Raw genomic sequence first — 19,808 nt, forward strand, 5'->3', positions numbered from 1 at the left:
TTTTTTTTTTTTTTAAGCTTTTATTTAAGATGCAATAATGGTTTATACCTCTAGACAAACATACAATTTTTTTGAAAACAAGATTTAGAAGATATTATAATAAAAACATCGATTACGGACACTTTAGAAAATATGAATATATGTTTTCTCCCATTTATATTAATTCAAAAACATGCAAATTATATCAGTATTTATTTAATGTTATACAATTTAATTTTACTCAATTTTATTTTTTACTTTAAGAATTAGGAATAAGATGGTAATGAAAATAAACCATGTTTTATGTAAAATATTTAATTTACTTTCACAATTTATTAATAGAAATACAAGCTACACAACATGAAAGAAATGCTTGAATTTTTAAAATATAATTATTTTATATATCACAAAAATATTACATGTAATATTGAATAAAAATACAGCATGTAACATTTCCACATTATAACATTTATTAAGATATAAAACAAAATTATTAATTCCTATAATCATTTTTTTTCTTTGTAATGTAAAAATCGTGTAAAATATAAATTTTTTTTAAAAATTATATAAATTTTGTGCTTTAAAAAAAAAAAAAGAAAAAAAAAGAAAAAAAACATTTTCCCTTCAGTTTTATTAATTCTATCAATTAATATAAAATTATAATTAAACATGATATAGTAACTTTCCAATCAGTGTCATGATATTTCTGATAGATATTTGTAGAAAATGCATATATTTTCCGACGTTGCCAAATGCAACGGGAAACGTGCACGTTTTCAATTGCAAATATTACAAATTTATGTTTAAAAATACCGTGTCAGAATGTATGCGCATTTTCACCATTTAAATCGTAAATATATGTAACATTGCAATAAGTTAGAACAGAGTCCCAAAACTAATACTGCAACAACAGTTGGCAATTTGTAACAGTTCCTATTCTGTGTCATCGATTGCATTGTTTTCTGAACACGCCTTTAAGAATATTAGTTGTTTTTTGCTATTCCGGAATATAAATTAACTTGTCATCTATACGTGTAAACTTTCTCTATACAATGTATCTAGTAAATATATTTGCCCTAAGGAAAAATATCTTGTTAATCTTACGTTAACATGTGCTAAGTCCTACGAGCAATTGCGACATCTTCAAGAATCAATGATCGTCAATAAATTTTTCCATGTTTAAGAAAAACTTGTATAGAAGATGTCAAAGCGGCCAATGAGAACAAAGATTTTAGAAATAGCACGTAGTACTATTTCATGCAAACGTATATTCGTTGTTATACTAATCACGGATCATGTTTCAAACGCTACATGAATCACACAGATGCTACAAAATCAACGAAACACAACGAAACAATGAAAATTTGATATTGTGAAGAAACGTTGTGTTACCAATACATGCTTTACTTACAACGCGTTTCATTTTTTTATACGTTATCGATGGATGATGATTGCAAAACATTTCATGTAATCTTTATTTATCCTGATTACAATATATAATCAAATATCTTATGCGACGAAGCAATCATCGGTTATTTATTTCTTGAGCTAGCAATGTTTTGTTCGTGTTGTAAAATTAATTGTGGTTGTAATAAAATGTCTACGCCTCGTATATTCTTGTAAAAATAAAAAAGAACAAGAATTTATTACGGTAAATCGAATACAATGGCAACGTTCGAGATAGATAAAAGATTATTGGAAGTTTTAGAAGTTTTTCTCTTACCTAATTATAACATTACCTCCGTAACTTATGTTGATCTTCTATTGACTCATATAAGAGAAAATATAAGGAAACAATGTAAGACAGTAAATAGATGTTATATTGCATTTTATTAATTGTCTATATTAAAATAAATTGATACTTTCAGCTTTAAAAGATCAGCAACATTCTGAAGTTCTTCAAAAATGGGTGATACAAGCTCTAAATACATGGGATTCTAATTGTAAGCCATCTCGACCTGTAATAATATTTACATTAAAACTCGTGGGCTTAGTTGCCTCCAATGAATTAGATTTTCACCGGTGGCAATGTCACGATGTATATAATAAACTTTGCACTATCATCCAACCTTCTAATGAAGATTTACCTGCATCGATTAAAATTGCTTATATACAAATGCTCTCAGATTTAATTAAACATAGAAGCGGTAGAGAATGGATATTTGAGTCAGGTATGTTATCATTATTACTTGCTAATTATTTATCATTTTTCTTATTATATAAGGCAATTAGTATAAATTTATTTTATATTCAGGTGTCTGGAAAGATATTGTAAAGTGTGCTCATAGAAATTACACAATGTATATTACTCATGAGAGTCAGAAGTTTTTATGGACTCTTCTTTCACATGAACAACAGAATATAAATATTTGTACAGAAATTATATCTGCAATAACTGATCCATTAATAAATAATACTTTTAATCCTCAAATACATCAAACTTTAGAGGAAAGTTATTTGGATGAAAACAAATTATTATGTACCACTTTAGATTTAGTGACAAGCATTTTTGAAAATACATTGTTTGTAAGCATGGATAGTAAAATCCCAGAGTTATTTGAAGAACTCTTCAATTTAGAAATGAGAGTAAAAGCTCTCTTCGAAGCATGCATCGGTACTAAATTTCTTCAGCATGTACATAAATTATTATTATTATTACTTTTTTTAAAATTAAAACGTGGAATTATAAGTAACACTAAGATTATAGACAATGATGTATGGCAAAAATTTAGTTATGGTATGTGTTATATATCAATGATGCTACTATCAAAAAAATATATAGTGGAACTTATAAAAACAAATAAGTTTTTAATGATATATTGGAAAAAATTGCGTATGCTATGTGAGTTTACTCTGCCGGAACAACATAAATTTGAACATCAAGCAATAGTACTGATGGTAATGTTGTATGGTGTTATATAATTTTTTAAAATATAATATGTATTCTTACATAATTCTTTTTGCAGATTTTACCACTCTGTATATGTGTTAGGAAAGATCATGTACATCATGAATTATTTGATATGTTCATTAACAAAATTTTTGATGTAACATGCATGCCTGTGCAAAGACTATTGTATAATGTAAGAGATGTAATATGGAAAAGTGATTTACCATTAGAACATATTTGTAAAGTATCAATTGATTTACTTTTAGAGATAATAAACATCATGGATAGGGTAAGAGGAAAATACATTATTATCACTATATAGTATTTGTATTCTAAAGATTCTAAATATAAGTTAATATTTTTCATAACAAATATATTAAACACAAAAAAATTAAACTTCTTATATATATATATATCTCCATTATATATAGGATGTAGCAGTTATTACATTTCAAACACTATGTCATATTTTGAAAAATTATCTGCCAGATTTAAGAGATGGGACGAAAAATTGTTCGTCTTCAGAATCTAGTAAAACAGGACTCCCAGATAATTCAAGGAAAATAATTTATAAGTCAATATTAGAAGGTGACCCAATAGTTGATAATCCTATTTTATTGGCATCTCTTCTTAATGGTCTTGCCATTATGACGGAAAAGTTTAAATTAAAGTGGCAAGAATGTGTTGAAACTATATGTTTATTATCTCTCGCACAAGGAATTTTAAATCATCCAGGTATTTTACCCATGGTAAGAACATGTAATGAATATAGCAATATTTCTTTCTAAAAAATTTTTAATTACTCCTTTAAAATCTAAATTTATGGTATTAAATATTTAATCTCTTTTATAGCTTTGTGTGAAAGCATTAAAAGTATGTAAATTGGCTATTCAAAACTTTATGCCACCAAATCTGGCATTACTCATAGATTCAGATAGTCACATGAATGAAATTGGTCCAACTTTATATAAAAGATTACATGATCCCAATTGGGAAGTCAGAGACAGTGTATTAGAAGTACTAAATACTATTGCAATAATTTCAGAAGATAGTAAGCATTATAAATATTTATATATAATTGAATATAATTATTAAGTATTTATTTCAATAATACAGAAATATTACAGAATATCCAGCATTTCAAGATTTTTTACTTTCTAACCAGTTCTTACAATTGGCAATTGATATTGCACTAACGGATGGAGAAAGCTATGTACGAGCATCTGCTCTAATTTTTATTTCATCTACTGTTCGTATAAATAAATTGTGGGATGAAAAGTTATCTTTCTTTGATTTTCCCGTATGTTTATATTGTTAGTAAATTAGTTCAATAAAAATAGTTAGCAATAATTTTTATAATAATTATAAAACAGTATACAGAAAATTATATTTTTAATTTATAGGATATAATTATAAAATTATTCAATAAAGAAACTGAAGGTATAGTTCGAAGAGAGGCCGTGGTTTTAATTAAAGAATTATATATTTATAGAAAGTGGTTGTAAGTTAATTCTTAAATATTTTCTTAAACAAGTTATATTTAACATTGTTTATAAGAATTGTCTTATTTTCTGTATATTATATATTTTCAGGAAAAGTACTATCAATTATATATTAGAAGTTATGTCTGTGGCAGCCATTTTCGATTTACATTGGGAAGTTAAAATAAGTGCATTAGAATTTTGGAAACATTTTATCAAATCTCATTTAAGTGATCAAGGAATGTTAGATGGATCATTTCCAAATGTAACATTTTCTAAAGAACAAAGAAAAATAGTCGCATTGGATGAAAATGAAATAAAACGTAGATTAAATAAAGCATTAGATGAGCTTGCAAGGCAAAATTGTCTAGGTGTAAGTACTAGAATAAATAGTATATAAAGAATTGTGTATAGAAATCTATGTTTCAGTAGTATATCTATTTATTAATCTAAATTAATTTTTATATTTACGTTTTAGGTTTTGTTAGTCACTTTAAAAGATGATAGCGATTTTGAAGTCTGTAAAGCTTCAGCTATGATTATAAACAAATTAAAAACATTTTTATTAAAATATAAATTTCATGATTCATTACTTGAAGTATCTTTACCAAAGGATAGTGCTGTTATAGATAATTCATACGTAAAACATATACTAGATACATCAGTAATTCAATCAAAGGAAGAAGCAACTAATTCTCATAACATCATTGATGAAATTGTAAATACAAATGATGCAATGCTCTTAGCTACTGTTTATAATAATTCTCAAGGAAAAGATTATGAAAATACAGAAAAGAAAATGCTTAAATACATTTCTCATATAACTAAACAGGATTTTTTGGATGTCATATTTAATTTCGATATTGATGCTTATATCGAAGAGAAAAGTCGATGGTTAAAAGGATATACCAACAGTTTTGAATCTGTTTTAGATGACATCTTGACAATGCATAAACAAGGAGATGTAAACTCAATGGACTGCTATTGAATGCACAAAGCCTTATTGCAAGTGCCTTCACAAATTATACAAGATGAAATGTCTTCTATTAACCTATTTCTGAGATCAGTAATTCTCTGTAGTGTGTAATTTATAAAAACAAACTAAAAAATAGTATATAGTTCGTTTATAAAAAACTAAAATTACATTGCACATCCATACCCACACATACATATTGTGGCCTAATAAAAGATATCCACCTGGATAATTATGAAATCCAATAATGTTTTTGTAAAAACGTCGGGACAAATTATTTTTGTTTTCGAGAGGGATATCATTTCAAGAGGTCCTTATCATAAATTCACCCATTTTGGACTTATCCCCTAAGGGAATTGACAATCCTCTCAAAAATTATAAATGACAACAGGGTTCAAGTGATATATCATTTGAAAGAAATAAAACATTTGAAACTTTACAATGGTGCTATTTTATAAAATTTATTAAATTTTATATATTATTAATTTTATATTTTATAAAATTTTTATAAATTTTTAATAGTTCCCTTGAAAATACGTTTTGAATTTTCAGATTGAAAACAATTTTTATTCTATTAAATGCTCAAAATGTGTAACGCTAATCTCTATAAATTACAAAATACAATAAAATCTATGCGCTACTGAAGTTTTACAGTTGAAGCCAATTTGTTAGCATATCGAGATATATTCTGGATTTTAAATATTCTTATAGAAAATAATTCAATGGTCTAAATGATCAGAAAAATCTTGTTTTAAAAACTGATATTGAACAATATTGAAGTTGTAACAGATCAAGTATTTTCAAGATAGTTTATCACATACTTACTAAAATAAACCAGATATACCACAGAATTTTCAATGTAACACTGAGCAAGGATTTTATTACTACACGAAGGTCAGCAATACACATTTTGAACATTTAATAAAATAAAAATAAAAGTCTTAAAAACTTAAAACTTCGAAATGTATTTTCAAGGAAACCATTAACATAAAATTTAAAAAAATAGCACTATTGCAAAAGACTTTTACAATAATGTACTACTTGGCCCCTGTCATTTAAAATTTTGGGAAAACTGTCAACCCCTTAGAGGATTAATCCAAAATAAGTGACTTTATGATAAGGTTTTATCCCCCTCAAAAAGAAAAGTAATTTGTCCCAGCGTTTTTATGAAAATGATCAGGTTTCATAATCCTGGTGAACATTTTTTGTTGAGATACTGTGTATGTACTATATTTGTATACTTATATACACTGTACTAAAAGCAAAACAAATTTCTATGTAAATTTATTATTTTTATGGTTTTTGTATCATTTATTATATTGTAAAAATATCAGCAATAGTCACAATTCTTATTTTAAAGAAAGAAGTGATTTTACAATTATATCTCTGATTATTATTATTATAGTTAAAATGCAATTTTCAATTTCAATTTTATCTATATACATAAGAATATTTTTATTAGTATAAAAAAGATTTAAAGTTTCATAAATAATGCAAATATCGTTTATTTGTTTATTTGTTTATTTGAATTTGTTCCTCTTCTTCTTTTTCACTTATTGTATCCTACTAATATTTAATCCAAATCAAATGTCTTTTTGTTGATGTACTTATTAAAAGTTTATGTCATCTAATTCTCGAACGAGTTGTAAAGTGAGTTCTAACATGTCAGTATCATTATGCCACTTTGCATATGATGCATTAGGATTTACTTCATGAGGTGTTGGAAGATGCAATCGGTATCTGTAAAAGCATTGAACAATTAATGTTTAGAAAGAAAGATGAAAGTAGTTTTTAAATTTAAACTTCTTACGATAGTACTTAAAAAATGGATTACTAAGATAAAAGTATAATTTTTGTCATATAAAATACAAAAGATCTTGACGAAAAGATATGCGCTCTATTCTAATATTAATATAAAAACACAAAATCTGAACTATTTTTTAAAATCTGATACATATAATAATAACTATTAAGTCCTATAAGATAAATACATATTATTTAAGAAGAAAACATCATTCACTTACTTAGGACTACGCACATCAACTACCTTTGATTCAACGGATAATTCGATCTTCTCTTGAACTTCTTGAGGAAGTTTTATTAACACGGAAATCCATTCGCAAGATGCAGTGCTAGGTGTTTTAAAACCCATCTGAATGACACAATCCAATATTACTAATGTTTTTAAAAATGCTTTTTATCTAAAATAAGACAGAGCACTAATAAACTAACATTTAAAAAAATATCTTCGGTTTTCACAGACTGTTTAAATTTGATTTCATAGTCCGGTACTTTTCTTGGGTCATTTATTTCAGAAATAGGAAGAGTATGTATTTCCGAGGAATGCCAAATATCATCTTTTTGTTTAAGAGGAGCATGTGGTTTTAAATTATTAAAAGGTACATCTTTCTGAACTTTTATATCACCTGGACCTAAAAATATAAATAACTAATGTAATCATTATTTTAATTATAAATAAATCATTACTGTTTAAATCATAGACGGGCAATTGCCGACCCGTGTTCCGACATGCACGTCTGGTAAGGTAGAAAGAAACGATTTGAAATTGTGCCTCCAGATCTGCATGATTTTCATTTCTGTTTTTGGCTTTTTGTTAAAAATAGTCAATGTCGTATTGTTATTTACATTTATATACTAAAAAGAAAACAAAAAAATGTTGTTAATAAGAATTGGTATTCAAAACTTTTAAACAATATCTCAAAATTATGTAATACGCGGGATTTTAATCATTGCCATAGATATAATACCTATGTTTTATGTATCACTATTCTATACTGGGTAAGATGAAGGAAACCTTGCGAGCTACATGGCTTTTGTTTTTAAACAAGGAGTGATGGTTAGTGAATTTAAATAGTGAAAACGAATTGATTAATGGTTGAAAGTTACTCTATGATCAAAGTCTATGATTCAAGACAGGGTTTAAATTTTTTTTATTCACGCTTTCGCTTGAGAAATTTTTGCACCATCTCGATTAAATAAGTATATAAAATAGGTGTAAAAATCAATATCTTGGGTTCATTACGCGATTTTGAATTAAATTGTAACCGTTATGGGTTCAGAAATCTTTTACCGTTACCAAATGTTTCGAAATCCCCACATTCAATTACATGACCCTATATGAGATCGCAATTCACAATTTAAGAAGCTTTGATCTAAGTAACAGGACAAGATGATATTTTAATTAAAAATGATGTATATATGCGAAACTAATAAATGTCCTCATATACTGAATTCAATCATTTTTTGTGGATTGGTACGATTTATTTTCATATTTGATATTGGTTATTTCGTCTATGGTAAGTTTTGTTGATTTTATATAAGATATAATGAATCAAGAATTAAGATTTTAAAAGAGAAAAAAAAATACTTTTATTTAATAATAATCGATTAGTTAACTTATACGTAATACTTCAAATGAAATCTTTCTTTTATATAACGAATTGATTTTTATAAAAATAATCACCTTTTCTCTTTGCTTCATTCTGATACAATTCTTCAGAATCCGAATCGTCTTTCGGAGGGGATATTAGATTCTGTAATGCTTGTATTTCTTTGTATCCAAAAAAACTGTCCATACTTTGAATAGCTCGAATCTTTTTTACGTCAAATATCAATAAATTTGGTTGTTATGACAGCAAATCCTCCTATATTCTAAAATTTAAGAAATGGCGCGTAGATTGGAATTCTAATCGATTTGGCTCATTAGATATATATATAAAACGTAATAACTATGATTTTTACGTGAAAATATCAATTAATTTTTGGTTGATTTCATTTATTCATTTTATGAATATTTACAAATCATATTTTACTATATTTGAAATAAATGTGGACAGGCAAAAACGATTAACAAATATTCAGTTTCGCCAACATCTCTTTGGAAATATTGTATGAGACTTTTTTGCGATGGCTGATGTAACGGAAGAAAAGCTTTCCAAGAAGTAAGTAAATCAATTAAAAGAAGTGCAAATATTGTTTTGTATTTTTGTTAATAAAGATTTCATGAAAATGTTTATATGAAAATGCTTTTCCGTGTCCGTTAATATTCTATGATTTTGACGTGTCGGTGATCAGTCCTTTGTACAGACCGGCCACGTTGCTTTATGAACGGTTGGCTAGTTTGAGATATTTTCTATATAAAAATAGTGATAACTTTACGAAAAATTTTTGATCTGATGCTCTTATTGTAGACGCATGTATATATTTCTTGTGATAAGTACACATATAGTGAGAATTTTGTGATTATGTTAAGTAATCTAACCAAAGTTTTTACTTGTATTGATAAGTCTGTAAGAGCATTAAATAAATTGCATATCACTAAAATTCAAGCTACATTCTATCAAATAACTACAAGCCGATTTTCTATAAAGTCTGTACTTTTATAAAAGATGTTTATCATAGTGGTGCAAAGGAAAAATTCGTTGTTTTATATATTGTTTTGTATATTATTCTTAGGGAGTTAAAGATGCGTTTAAAGGCAGAACAGAAATTGAATGAAAAAGCAGTAAAAGAAGCAGAAAGGGCTACAAAAGAAGTTCAAAATGTACAAACGAAGAAGATTTCTATTAAAACTCCAGAGAAAAAGGCTGTTAAAGAAGAAGAAATCAATCCAAATGTAAAGAATATTAGTACACCAAGTTACAATGTAGCATATTCAACCACAAAACGTACTTCTTTTTCACATATGTTTCATACTTGTTTTTATTTCTAGGAATATTTTAAGTTGAGAACTCAAGCAATTGAACAACTTAAAGCTGCAAATGAACATCCATATCCACATAAATTTGATGTATCAATTTCATTAGAAAATTTTATTGAAAAATTTAGTTCTGTTGTAAAAAATGGAGAAATTCTTGAAAAAGAAATTTATAGCATAGCTGGCCGTGTGCATGCAATACGAGAGTCTGGAGCCAAACTTATTTTTTATGACCTTAGAGGAGAGGGTGTTAAAATACAAGTAATGGCAAATGCAAGGCATTATGAAGGAGAAGATAAATTTGTTAAGGACACATCCAAAATTAGGAGAGGCGATATAATCGGCGTAATCGGAAATCCTGGAAAAACCAAAAAAGGAGAATTTTCTATTATGCCAAAAAGTATTACTCTTCTTACTCCTTGTTTGCATATGTTACCGCATCTTCATTTTGGATTAAAAGATAAAGTAAATATCTTAAATACTATAATAACTAATAAGATTGCATCCTTTATATGATAAATATTATATATCATTAGGTATAATAATGATAATATATGACAAACTTTTATATCATTAGGAAACAAGATACCGTCAACGTTATTTAGACCTTATTTTAAATGACAGAGTGCGACTAATATTTTATACTCGAGCAAAAATAATTGCATATATGCGTAAATTTTTGGATGAATTAGGTTTCTTAGAAGTTGAGACTCCTATGATGAGTATGATAGCTGGTGGTGCTACAGCCAAACCTTTTGTTACTCATCATAATGAATTAAATATGGATTTGTATATGAGAATTGCTCCAGAACTTTATCACAAGGTATACAATTTATTTATATACGATTAGAAACAGTCTACATTGTTATGTAAATAAACAAACTTTTATATTTTATATAGATGTTGGTTGTTGGTGGTATAGACAGAGTTTATGAAATTGGTAGACAGTTCAGAAATGAAGGCATTGACATGACGCATAATCCTGAATTTACGACATGTGAATTTTATATGGCTTATGCTGACTATCATGATCTCATGTCTATTACAGAAGATATGATTTCTGGAATGGTAAAAGCTATTCACGGTAGTTACAAAGTACTGTATCACCCAAACGGAGTTGATGGAGAAGTAGTAGAAATAGATTTTACACCACCATTTAAACGGATATCGATGATGAAAACTTTAGAGGAAATTTTGGAAGTAAAATTACCAGATGCTGATAAGCTTGATATATTGGAAGCCAATACAATGCTTAATGATCTTTGTGTAAAGCATGAGATTGAGTGTCCTCCACCAAGAACAACTGCCAGGTTATTAGATAAAGTGGGTATCTATATTGATATAAAAGAATCTCGATATAATGGAGAATTTTATTGATTAAATAGTAATATTTCTAATATTGGCAGCTTGTTGGTGAATTTATAGAAGAAAAATGTATAAATCCTACTTACATATTAGATCATCCACAAATAATGTCTCCATTAGCTAAATGGCACCGTTCAGATGCAGGTCTTACAGAACGATTTGAGTTATTCATTATGAAGAAGGAAATCTGTAATGCATATACAGAATTAAACGATCCCCTAGTGCAAAGAGAAAGGTATTTTTTGCTTTTCATTTGTCTTTTCAACTCGAAAAATAAAGGAAACAATTTTTTCTTGTTGTTTTTTTTTTCTTTTTTATTTTTTTTAGATTTGAACAGCAAGCAAAAGATAAAGCAGCAGGAGATGAGGAAGCTCAAATGGTAGATGAGAATTTCTGCACCTCCTTAGAATATGGACTACCTCCAACTGCAGGTTGGGGGATGGGTATAGATCGACTTTGCATGTTTTTGACGGACTCAAATAATATTAAGGTAATATTTATATAGTATAATTTAAACAAAGAATGTAAATTACGCGTAATTGAAAAATTTAGTTCTGTTGTAAAAGATGGAGAAATTCTTGAAAAAGAAATTTATAGCATAGCTGGCCGTGTGCATGCAATGCGAGAGTCTGGAGCCAAACTTATTTTTTATGACCTTAGAGGAGAGGGTGTTAAAATACAAGTAATACCAAATATTTTTTTCAGGAGGTATTACTGTTTCCAGCCATGAAACCAGATGAACCAAACAAAAATAAATTAATATCTGAAGATAAGTCTAATGACAATATTAAAGAGTCTTGTGAAAAATAATGAAAAAGCTTTTATCTTTTATACTAATTTACAGAACATTTAATTATTATACAAACTAAATAAATTAATGCCATAGTGATAATCAAGTATCTTGTATATTATTTACTTCATATGGAAACATGTTGACACAGATTGATATTTACAAGATTTTGTAACTTATTTTTCTAACTTAAATATGTTCATGGTATTTCATATTATTTATATAATATATGCTTTCTATCGTAAAGAGCGGGAGGAAGAGAGGGAGAGGGAAAGAGAGAATACATTTTACTTTGATTTAAATACTAAGATTTTAAAACAAGAACGATTCAACAGTAAATATAAAATCAATATTATAAAAGTCAAATACTAAATTAGGCAGTTCGTTCGTATTGTCATTGATCAATACGTAATCTACACAATAAAAAGTATATGAGTTAATTGAATATAATTATGCAAGAAAAAATCGATAACATGTCGCTGATTCACTGTATCTTATGAAAAATATTAATTGCATATTCAATGAAATACGTCTTTCCCAATGATGTTCTGTCAATTAATTGATGATAACTTCTATGTTTTCATGAATATTATTGCCGATTTTATATAAATCTATCATTTCCTTTTTAAAATGTTGAATATAAATGTTGGATAATTTGGTTGCAGAGTAAATTCTTTTTGAAATATATGAATTCTTATGTGAAATATTAAAATGTTACCACCATATATAGAGAAATGTTACCAGTAAACTAAATGTTTATCTTAGAACATTGTTGATATGTACTGTGTATTTAGATAATATTTTTACAGCATCGTAATTGTTCTTTTGTAAATTACTACATTTTTTTAATTGATCTTTTCTGAATATTTCTAATACCTGAATTTTATCAAGTAAGTAAATCACTATCATTCTATTTAATGTAAAACAAGTTTTTCTTTACAATTGGGTAAGTAAAATAAAAGACTAGTTGATTAATTAATTTTTATAACATGTATTAATTAATTTTGTTCATATTTCTATAGTTTTAAAAATATTTTTGAATTATAGTTCATATAATTAAACATAGCAGTTTACTTTATTTTATAAAAGTTAATATTAAAACTGCTTTAATGTTTAAAAAATAAACTTCTATAAAAAAAATATTTAGAAATTATGGAAATGTAAAGCTTTATTATGAGCATTGATAACTAATAATAATAAAATAATAAATATGACTACTGAATTATTTTTATTACCATATTAAATCTATAAAACATTAGTATAATGATAATATTTGCATGATTTGAGAAAATTAGATATTGGATACTATTAGTTATTTCAATGTATTTATCAACCTTGACATGTTTAATAAATCTGATATATGTAAAATTAAATCAGAATTATTTTTCACGTTATATAATAAGTGAATGTTTGTATTAAGATAAATGTTATTTAAGTATGATAGAATGTATGATCAGCTCTCATCTTCTTTGACAAATTTTGTAACAGAATTATAATGAGCACCTAATTCATACATATAACGATGGTAAGTTAATATTATTCTTTTTTTCTTACTGAATTCATCTCCAACAATGTAGGGAGTACCTGTTGCTTGGATGACTTCAATTTGGCGTTCCAAAATGCGCGACAATACTTGCAACTGCATTGGACACATATTTACAATATATAAATGACACAAACACACACTTTTTACAATATTACGCGACTTATTACAATATTTACCTCGATTGCACCACCCCAAGTACAAGTTTCAACTATATCATTACAATATTTTTCATATTGCTCAGGTGATAATAACTGGTCAGAATCTGGATTTGAGATAAATGGTAAGAAATCATTTCTATTTTGTCTTAAATATATGGCAGTTTTCATTCTTAGATCATGTAGGCTAAATGGGATTTCTCCAAGCATTTTAAGTTGATGCGCAATTGCATTGTATAAACTGAAATAAAAGAAATAAATGATCGTACATTAATTAATCTATTAATTCAATATTATTTATACATATCTTAAAAATATTTCAAATTATGTAACGTACCAATGACCATCGCTTGGAATTTCATATAACATTAAATCACGTTCATAAAGAATTTTTTGTATAGATTGCATCTCAACATTTCTCTTACCATACACATCAAATGCTTCCTGTTCTATAATTCTTTGATTACGTTCTCTCTCTGCATTTTCTTTTTTATATCTTCTTCGTTGAGCTTTAGAAATTCTCTGTTGTACTTTCTCAGATTCTTTAGACTCTATATCATTTATATTATATGTTTCTTCTAAATTCTCTGTATCCTTATCATTCAATGTAACTTGAGATATTTTCCATCTGGCTAATTCTTCATCTTGCCTTTTTTCTAAATTCTCTTCTTTACGTGCAATTTCATCTGCAACTTCTTTTTTCTTCTTTTTATCACCTTTACAGATTGATTTCTTCAGTATCTGTATCTGAGCTACGATATATAATATAGATATATTATTTATGTATTACAATTTTTGTTAATTACAGTATAGCCATATAAAGTATTTTTGATTGAAAAATATTGATATTTTTATTGCGACATTAACACAATAATAAGTTAGAATTAATAAAAGTGAATAAAGTACCTTGTAATTCTTTTCGTTCTCGTTTATGTTTCTGTAACAACTGATCTTCGGTAAGTGGTAACTCATCCATTTTGTTTTTGTAGATATATTTAGCTAATATTTAATTATCTTTCTCTTCTTTGACGTTTGATATTAATTTCGTAAAAAATACAAATTATCTTCAGATTAACACTTAAGACTTGAGACATAGCCTATTTAGTAGGTCCATGTTAAAAATATATCATTCACCTTCACACACCATATACTTTTGTATTTACACCACGATATAAAAAGAGATAATTCAAAATGATTTTATATCGAAATGTAATTTTAAGAAAAGAAAAAACAGTTATATTTTTTTGTCATTAATACGAAATAGAAAGTGTGTGAAAATGTAACGTGACATGATGCGTAAAAACCATGTTCGATTTAACGCGCCATCCAGCGCCCTCTTTTGTTATCATCTACTTATTTCAAAATTTAATCAATTACGTTAACATCTATTAAAACTTGTACAATATCGCAAATATAGTTTACTTCTTTTTCTTTTTTTTTTAAATATCATTCCCAATGTATGGTAAAAATGTATATACATACACATAGAAGATAGGAGAAGCATTTTTTTGTTTATAAAAAAAGATAACAATGTTTCATTGATAAAGAATAAACGAGAATATAAAAATGTAGTTTGATACAAGAATTCTTAAATATGATTATTTAAACACATGTGCGTGAACGCATATACACAAATTCATAGAGAGTATACTATAAACTTTCGAAATGTTTACATATTCAATTGTCGAGCGAATTGATGTTAGATAAGAATTATTGGCGATCCTTCGATAAATTAAGTGATGTTTCATTGATATCGCCAATTTGAGCTTGTTGCTTTTTATGCAAATTGGTCATATCAAGCATGCCGCCAAAATCAGATTTAATGCTTGAAGAATTCGATAGATCCTCAGTCCCTTGATATTCATTCGATCGACCAAGTTTAGAATCATTTTGAATGTCTAATTTCTTTCCACTAGAATAATCTTCCGCACCAATAGAGAAATTTTTAAGATCTGCGGTTCCTGACGTAGATTTAAATGGCGACTGAGTCACTTCACCGATTGAAAATTCATTTATTTTACGTTCTGTACCATCTGTGTCTCTCGCGGGTGAAACTTTACCAAAAGGACCGAATAAATTTGCTATATTTCTCATATATGCCGATGGCGAAGGCGACGATGTTCTTGTAAAATCGGGCATTGGAAAACCAGATAATTTGGCTAAATCAGCAGCAGAGAAATTCGCTAATTTCGTGAAGTCTTGAAACTTTGTAATCTGTTGTGTAATGTCTGTTAAAGGAAAATCTGGGGTAGTTGAAGTCCGAGTTTTATTGCCTGTAATATCAGCTCCAACAGGATTGGGTAATTTGGCAAAATCTGCAGGTGCAAAATCGTAATCGCATTTAGTGTTTTTCACTGATACAGTAAGCTCACCCGATTGAAAACTTCTGATCATTTCTGGTTGCGACATATGTTTTGAGATGGCAGTATTTCCATCTTTTATTTGTGTTATCGATGTCGTATCTGACCCCGTAGCATTATCTTTTCTGATATTGTCTCTAGAAGTAGATGGTTGCATAACGAATGGTTTAGATGTTGGTGTAATTATGGCACTGTCAGGTTTAAAGTTTACAGGTGCCAAAAAGACTGCTGCATTGTACGTTGGAAGACTAACACCGGGTGGGACTGGAGGAACGAGAGATTCAGAAACTGGTACAAGTGGAAACTTAACAGTAAGAAATTCCGGTGTATTCCCATCTTTTGAACCAGGACAAATCATTTCTCTGATTATATCCCAGTAAGATCCATTAGCACGATTACGTCCAGGTAATTTAGATGCTAAAGAACACTGGATAATAAAAATAAAAATACAATTCTCTATGTTTTCCATAAACTGTTAAACGATTTTATTAAAAAATACTTACTCTTAAACGTTCAAGATACGTAGTATTGTTATTAAAATTAGTAGTAAAATCGATACCTCCTTCACTTCTATAATATTCTATGCATCGCCTCTGAAAGAAAATAGTATAGAATTGTCATATTTTATCAATTCAATATTTCATTTAATCAGAGGAATTTAACTTACTATTTCTTCTAATGTATCTTGAGCAAGAAAATGTTCTTGAGATAAAGTATAACTAAGAAGCATAGGGCGTGGATATTCATGAGGTCGGTTTTCAGGAGGTGGCAGTGACCAAAAGACATTAAAATTTGATTCATAACAATTACCATCCATGTTGTAAGGAGCTATAATTATATTAAAAACTGATGTTAAACTCTATAAAAAAATTTTATAATAATGGCAAAGAAAATGAGAAAAAACTCACAGCATATTAAACCAACACAAGGCATATAACCATTATCGCTAGGTCCTTTCATTTTAATTTGATAATCTAATTGCGCATCAACATCTCTGAGAGATGGTGAAGCATGCGATCTAGGATGAGAATGATACCAACCAACGAGAGTTACATGTTTCCATTCCATAGCTTTTGCAATTTCTGCTTCTACAGCAGCTGCAGCTGATTTATCTTTGCCAGAATATCGACATGGAAATGCGCAAGTTATAGATAGATCTGAGTTGATGAACAATGTAATTCTTTATGTATTACTATTTAATATAAAAACAAAATTTATTATATATATTAATATATATACAAAATATACTTACTATGTGAATTAATATCCCAATGACCACCCAGATATCCACATACTTCTTTGTCAGTTAAGTGACAATGCAAATCAACTAATAATGCAGCAGTGGTTGTGATTGTAACTAAAAAGGGTTGTATTTTTCCAAGTGTACTGAATGATGTCAGCTCGACCATTGTACTCATATCCCTAAAAAAATATTGAATATCAAAAACATAGTATTACGTTAAAGAGATGCACGATCTGGAATTACAATATAGATATGATATTTATTTTATATTTTGTTAAGTAATAAAAATATTTATGGATTAATACATTGCATGACTACGTATACCAAGATTGGCATGTTTGACAGGTACTCTGACTACTTGTAGTGGAGCATTGATTTGGGCTTTTTCATGTCCTTCCTCTATAATTTCTCCAGATATTTGCACTATTTCTGTCGTTTGCGACATCTTTTGTTATCCAAAATGTATAAAAATTAACAGAAAAAGGAATGATAAATAAAAAGTTCACAAGTTTCAAATCTTTGTCATCTTGCCAAGCTATTTCTTGAAAACATTCATTATCCTACATTCCTATATAAAAATAGTAAAAAAAAAAAAAAAAAAAAAAAATAAAGTAGTAATAAACATTATTTTGAATAAAATTATAAGAATCAAAACACACTATATTATCGACAAAAACCGTAATCCAAAAAGTAAGAATGATTACGAAAATAATACTTTCTATTTCTAAGTCTTAACTACCGGCTTGAGGTGATATTTTATACTTCACACATTACTATCGGATATTAAAATCTCAAAATTTACAATGCTCTTATTTATATACAACACAAATAAATATACGTAAATTGAAAGTCGAGCAAAAAACTTGCTAGAATTTTGCAGCATAAATTCCCGTATATTTCTCTAATAAAATAAATGCAATGATGTTTCGAATAGTTTCGACTAGGACGCTACCTAGTAAGCGAAAGAAAAAATTATAAAGTATAAACATCATTTATTCATGTTTTTTTTTTAAAGATATATATATGCATGTGTGTAGTTTACAGTTAAAAGTTTGGTATCTTGCTCTTGCATACATGTTGTACTGCGAATTGAGCAAACTTTGAATAAATATACGGTTTATTGAAACATACATACGTACATACATACATCAATGTACACATACATACGTACGTATATACATCATACGTACATACATGCACACGTACATTTATGTACGTACGTAAGCCCTTTCCCACACATCACCACACAAATCAGGTGTGACAACTAATAACAGCTAGAAAAGTTCAACGATGGTGGAAATTGATAAAGTAAGCAGAAGAGATGTCCTCGTTATTTATCGTAGTTTTAATATAATTTAGTATATGAATAATTCATGTAGCATATAGTGATACATTACTATATAATTAATTTTATCAAAAAATATGATTGATTCGTTTCAATTCTGAGAAGTTTATCAACCAATGAATTTAGTGCATATTAGAATATAGCAATAAACCTTATTAAGATATTCACATTTTTTAGCAAAGTGTATTATTATTATTTTTTTTCCTACATTGTATAACATATTTTTTATAATTTGCTGCATTGAATTTGATATTTTTATAAGTGCAAGAATTTCTCTGCTGTTTTCGTAAGTTCATATGTTATATTGTACATACATGTTTAATATTTAAATTTAGCACCTAATTTAATTTTCTTACTTTATAGACTTACTTCTTTTTATATCAGACTCACTAGCCTGTAATAAAAAGCAATGAATATGGATGATGAAGAATTAAATAAGTATGTTTAATATCTTATTAATATACTCCTTAAAGAAAATATTTACATTATACGTTAAAATTAATTTATGTTTATTTGAATATTATATATGTAGACTTGCTGTTGAAGCTCTACTTGAAGAAGCAAAACTTGGTGCACAAAGAGCTGAAATAATGGGACCTACTGGATGGGTAAAGCCTAGAGAGACCGTCAATAAAAGATTTCTTCATTCTACATTACGTAATGTTGTTATTTCAAATAAGCACAAAACTGGAAAGAAAGACAAAATATTGAAAACCCAAATATCTAAAGAAGAGAAAAATACAAAAAAATAATAATTGTGCGCTATATTGATACATATTTTATAGCGTGTTTTTTTGCAATTGTATAAATTATATGATTTTAAAAGCAAAATTAAACATATATAATATAATAGTATTAGTAAAATTTATTATGCTATATATTAATAATACAAATATGTTTGCAATTTTACATATTTTTGTACAAATATCAACAAAGGATAATATATAACTATATAAATGAATAT

General features: G+C 27.5%; 6 protein-coding genes across 12 annotated transcripts; 3 read left to right on the forward strand and 3 right to left on the reverse strand.

The window, feature by feature from the left end:
- Positions 1-1,027: 1,027 nt before the first annotated feature.
- On the forward strand, positions 1,028-5,762 carry LOC122637826. The gene is made up of 10 exons (XM_043830239.1): positions 1,028-1,777; positions 1,848-2,150; positions 2,234-2,877; positions 2,946-3,158; positions 3,301-3,618; positions 3,722-3,920; positions 3,997-4,169; positions 4,273-4,370; positions 4,462-4,723; positions 4,829-5,762. The coding sequence occupies exons 1-10, from the start codon at positions 1,645-1,647 to the stop codon at positions 5,336-5,338; spliced, it is 2,853 nt and encodes a 950-aa protein (XP_043686174.1). The 5' UTR covers positions 1,028-1,644; the 3' UTR covers positions 5,339-5,762.
- A 1,064-nt stretch (positions 5,763-6,826) lies between these two features.
- LOC122637809 (dynein axonemal assembly factor 6) lies at positions 6,827-8,977 on the reverse strand. Of its 3 annotated transcripts, XM_043830193.1 has the most exons (5): positions 8,092-8,227; positions 7,831-7,978; positions 7,556-7,755; positions 7,348-7,475; positions 6,827-7,063 (listed from the first exon to the last, which is right to left on the reverse strand). In XM_043830193.1, exons 2-5 carry the CDS (start codon positions 7,916-7,918, stop codon positions 6,934-6,936), a joined length of 546 nt encoding a protein of 181 aa, XP_043686128.1. In that variant the 5' UTR covers positions 7,919-7,978; positions 8,092-8,227; the 3' UTR covers positions 6,827-6,933. The 3 variants fall into 3 exon arrangements, with proteins under 3 accessions (XP_043686128.1, XP_043686127.1, XP_043686129.1); XM_043830192.1 differs by lacking the exons at positions 7,831-7,978; positions 8,092-8,227 and adding an exon at positions 8,808-8,977; XM_043830194.1 differs by lacking the exons at positions 7,831-7,978; positions 8,092-8,227 and adding an exon at positions 8,283-8,325.
- A 155-nt stretch (positions 8,978-9,132) lies between these two features.
- On the forward strand, positions 9,133-12,301 carry LOC122637808 (lysine--tRNA ligase). 4 transcript variants are annotated; one of them, XM_043830189.1, is made up of 8 exons: positions 9,133-9,285; positions 9,800-9,959; positions 10,056-10,505; positions 10,618-10,863; positions 10,941-11,363; positions 11,447-11,640; positions 11,733-11,895; positions 12,111-12,301. In XM_043830189.1, exons 1-8 carry the CDS (start codon positions 9,251-9,253, stop codon positions 12,213-12,215), a joined length of 1,776 nt encoding a protein of 591 aa, XP_043686124.1. In that variant the 5' UTR covers positions 9,133-9,250; the 3' UTR covers positions 12,216-12,301. The 4 variants fall into 4 exon arrangements, with proteins under 4 accessions (XP_043686124.1, XP_043686125.1, XP_043686122.1 ...); XM_043830190.1 differs by lacking the exon at positions 9,133-9,285 and adding an exon at positions 9,363-9,713 and having other exon boundaries at positions 11,733-11,940; positions 12,089-12,301; XM_043830187.1 differs by lacking the exon at positions 9,133-9,285 and adding an exon at positions 9,372-9,713.
- Positions 12,302-13,364: 1,063 nt separating this feature from the next.
- On the reverse strand, positions 13,365-15,341 carry LOC122637817 (deubiquitinase OTUD6B). Its single transcript, XM_043830213.1, has 4 exons — positions 14,803-15,341; positions 14,234-14,648; positions 13,918-14,137; positions 13,365-13,834 (listed from the first exon to the last, which is right to left on the reverse strand). The coding sequence occupies exons 1-4, from the start codon at positions 14,870-14,872 to the stop codon at positions 13,649-13,651; spliced, it is 891 nt and encodes a 296-aa protein (XP_043686148.1). The 5' UTR covers positions 14,873-15,341; the 3' UTR covers positions 13,365-13,648.
- A 124-nt stretch (positions 15,342-15,465) lies between these two features.
- On the reverse strand, positions 15,466-18,634 carry LOC122637816. Of its 2 annotated transcripts, XM_043830211.1 has the most exons (7): positions 18,159-18,634; positions 17,805-18,067; positions 17,509-17,678; positions 17,165-17,413; positions 16,924-17,084; positions 16,760-16,849; positions 15,466-16,683 (listed from the first exon to the last, which is right to left on the reverse strand). In XM_043830211.1, exons 2-7 carry the CDS (start codon positions 17,942-17,944, stop codon positions 15,607-15,609), a joined length of 1,887 nt encoding a protein of 628 aa, XP_043686146.1. In that variant the 5' UTR covers positions 17,945-18,067; positions 18,159-18,634; the 3' UTR covers positions 15,466-15,606. The 2 variants fall into 2 exon arrangements, with proteins under 2 accessions (XP_043686146.1, XP_043686147.1); XM_043830212.1 differs by lacking the exon at positions 18,159-18,634 and having other exon boundaries at positions 17,805-18,095.
- Positions 18,635-18,673: 39 nt separating this feature from the next.
- LOC122637818 (protein POLR1D-like) lies at positions 18,674-19,642 on the forward strand. Its single transcript, XM_043830214.1, has 3 exons — positions 18,674-18,807; positions 19,208-19,282; positions 19,377-19,642. Exons 2-3 carry the CDS (start codon positions 19,254-19,256, stop codon positions 19,594-19,596), a joined length of 249 nt encoding a protein of 82 aa, XP_043686149.1. The 5' UTR covers positions 18,674-18,807; positions 19,208-19,253; the 3' UTR covers positions 19,597-19,642.
- The last annotated feature ends 166 nt before the right edge of the window (positions 19,643-19,808 follow it).

Source organism: Vespula pensylvanica, chromosome 2 (genome assembly GCF_014466175.1).
Source record: "Vespula pensylvanica isolate Volc-1 chromosome 2, ASM1446617v1, whole genome shotgun sequence".
Lineage (NCBI taxonomy): Eukaryota > Metazoa > Arthropoda > Insecta > Hymenoptera > Vespidae > Vespula > Vespula pensylvanica.

Excerpts from the sequence above, each read along its gene's own strand:
- LOC122637826 (XM_043830239.1), top strand. The coding sequence starts at position 1,645 with ATGGCAACGTTCGAGATAGATAAAAGATTATTGGAAGTTTTAGAAGTT. Across the intron at positions 3,921-3,996 it reads TGCAATAATTTCAGAAGATA|AATATCCAGCATTTCAAGAT; the intron begins GTAAGCATTATA and ends GAAATATTACAG. Across the intron at positions 4,170-4,272 it reads TATCTTTCTTTGATTTTCCC|GATATAATTATAAAATTATT; the intron begins GTATGTTTATAT and ends TTTAATTTATAG.
- LOC122637809 (XM_043830192.1), bottom strand. The coding sequence starts at position 8,919 with ATGGACAGTTTTTTTGGATACAAAGAAATACAAGCATTACAGAATCTA. Across the intron at positions 7,476-7,555 it reads CCGAAGATATTTTTTTAAAT|ATGGGTTTTAAAACACCTAG; the intron begins GTTAGTTTATTA and ends TGTGTCATTCAG. Across the intron at positions 7,064-7,347 it reads GTTGATGTGCGTAGTCCTAA|ATACCGATTGCATCTTCCAA; the intron begins GTAAGTGAATGA and ends ATGCTTTTACAG.
- LOC122637808 (XM_043830187.1), top strand. The coding sequence starts at position 9,589 with ATGTTAAGTAATCTAACCAAAGTTTTTACTTGTATTGATAAGTCTGTA. Across the intron at positions 9,960-10,055 it reads AAGAAGAAATCAATCCAAAT|GAATATTTTAAGTTGAGAAC; the intron begins GTAAAGAATATT and ends TTTTATTTCTAG. Across the intron at positions 10,506-10,617 it reads ATTTTGGATTAAAAGATAAA|GAAACAAGATACCGTCAACG; the intron begins GTAAATATCTTA and ends TTATATCATTAG.
- LOC122637817 (XM_043830213.1), bottom strand. The coding sequence starts at position 14,872 with ATGGATGAGTTACCACTTACCGAAGATCAGTTGTTACAGAAACATAAA. Across the intron at positions 14,649-14,802 it reads AGAACGAAAAGAATTACAAG|CTCAGATACAGATACTGAAG; the intron begins GTACTTTATTCA and ends TATATATCGTAG. Across the intron at positions 13,835-13,917 it reads CTTGGGGTGGTGCAATCGAG|TTGCAAGTATTGTCGCGCAT; the intron begins GTAAATATTGTA and ends TGTCCAATGCAG.
- LOC122637816 (XM_043830211.1), bottom strand. The coding sequence starts at position 17,944 with ATGTCGCAAACGACAGAAATAGTGCAAATATCTGGAGAAATTATAGAG. Across the intron at positions 17,679-17,804 it reads GGTATACGTAGTCATGCAAT|GGATATGAGTACAATGGTCG; the intron begins GTATTAATCCAT and ends ATATTTTTTTAG. Across the intron at positions 16,850-16,923 it reads AAGATACATTAGAAGAAATA|AGGCGATGCATAGAATATTA; the intron begins GTAAGTTAAATT and ends ATTTTCTTTCAG.
- LOC122637818 (XM_043830214.1), top strand. The coding sequence starts at position 19,254 with ATGAATATGGATGATGAAGAATTAAATAA. Across the intron at positions 19,283-19,376 it reads GATGATGAAGAATTAAATAA|ACTTGCTGTTGAAGCTCTAC; the intron begins GTATGTTTAATA and ends TTATATATGTAG.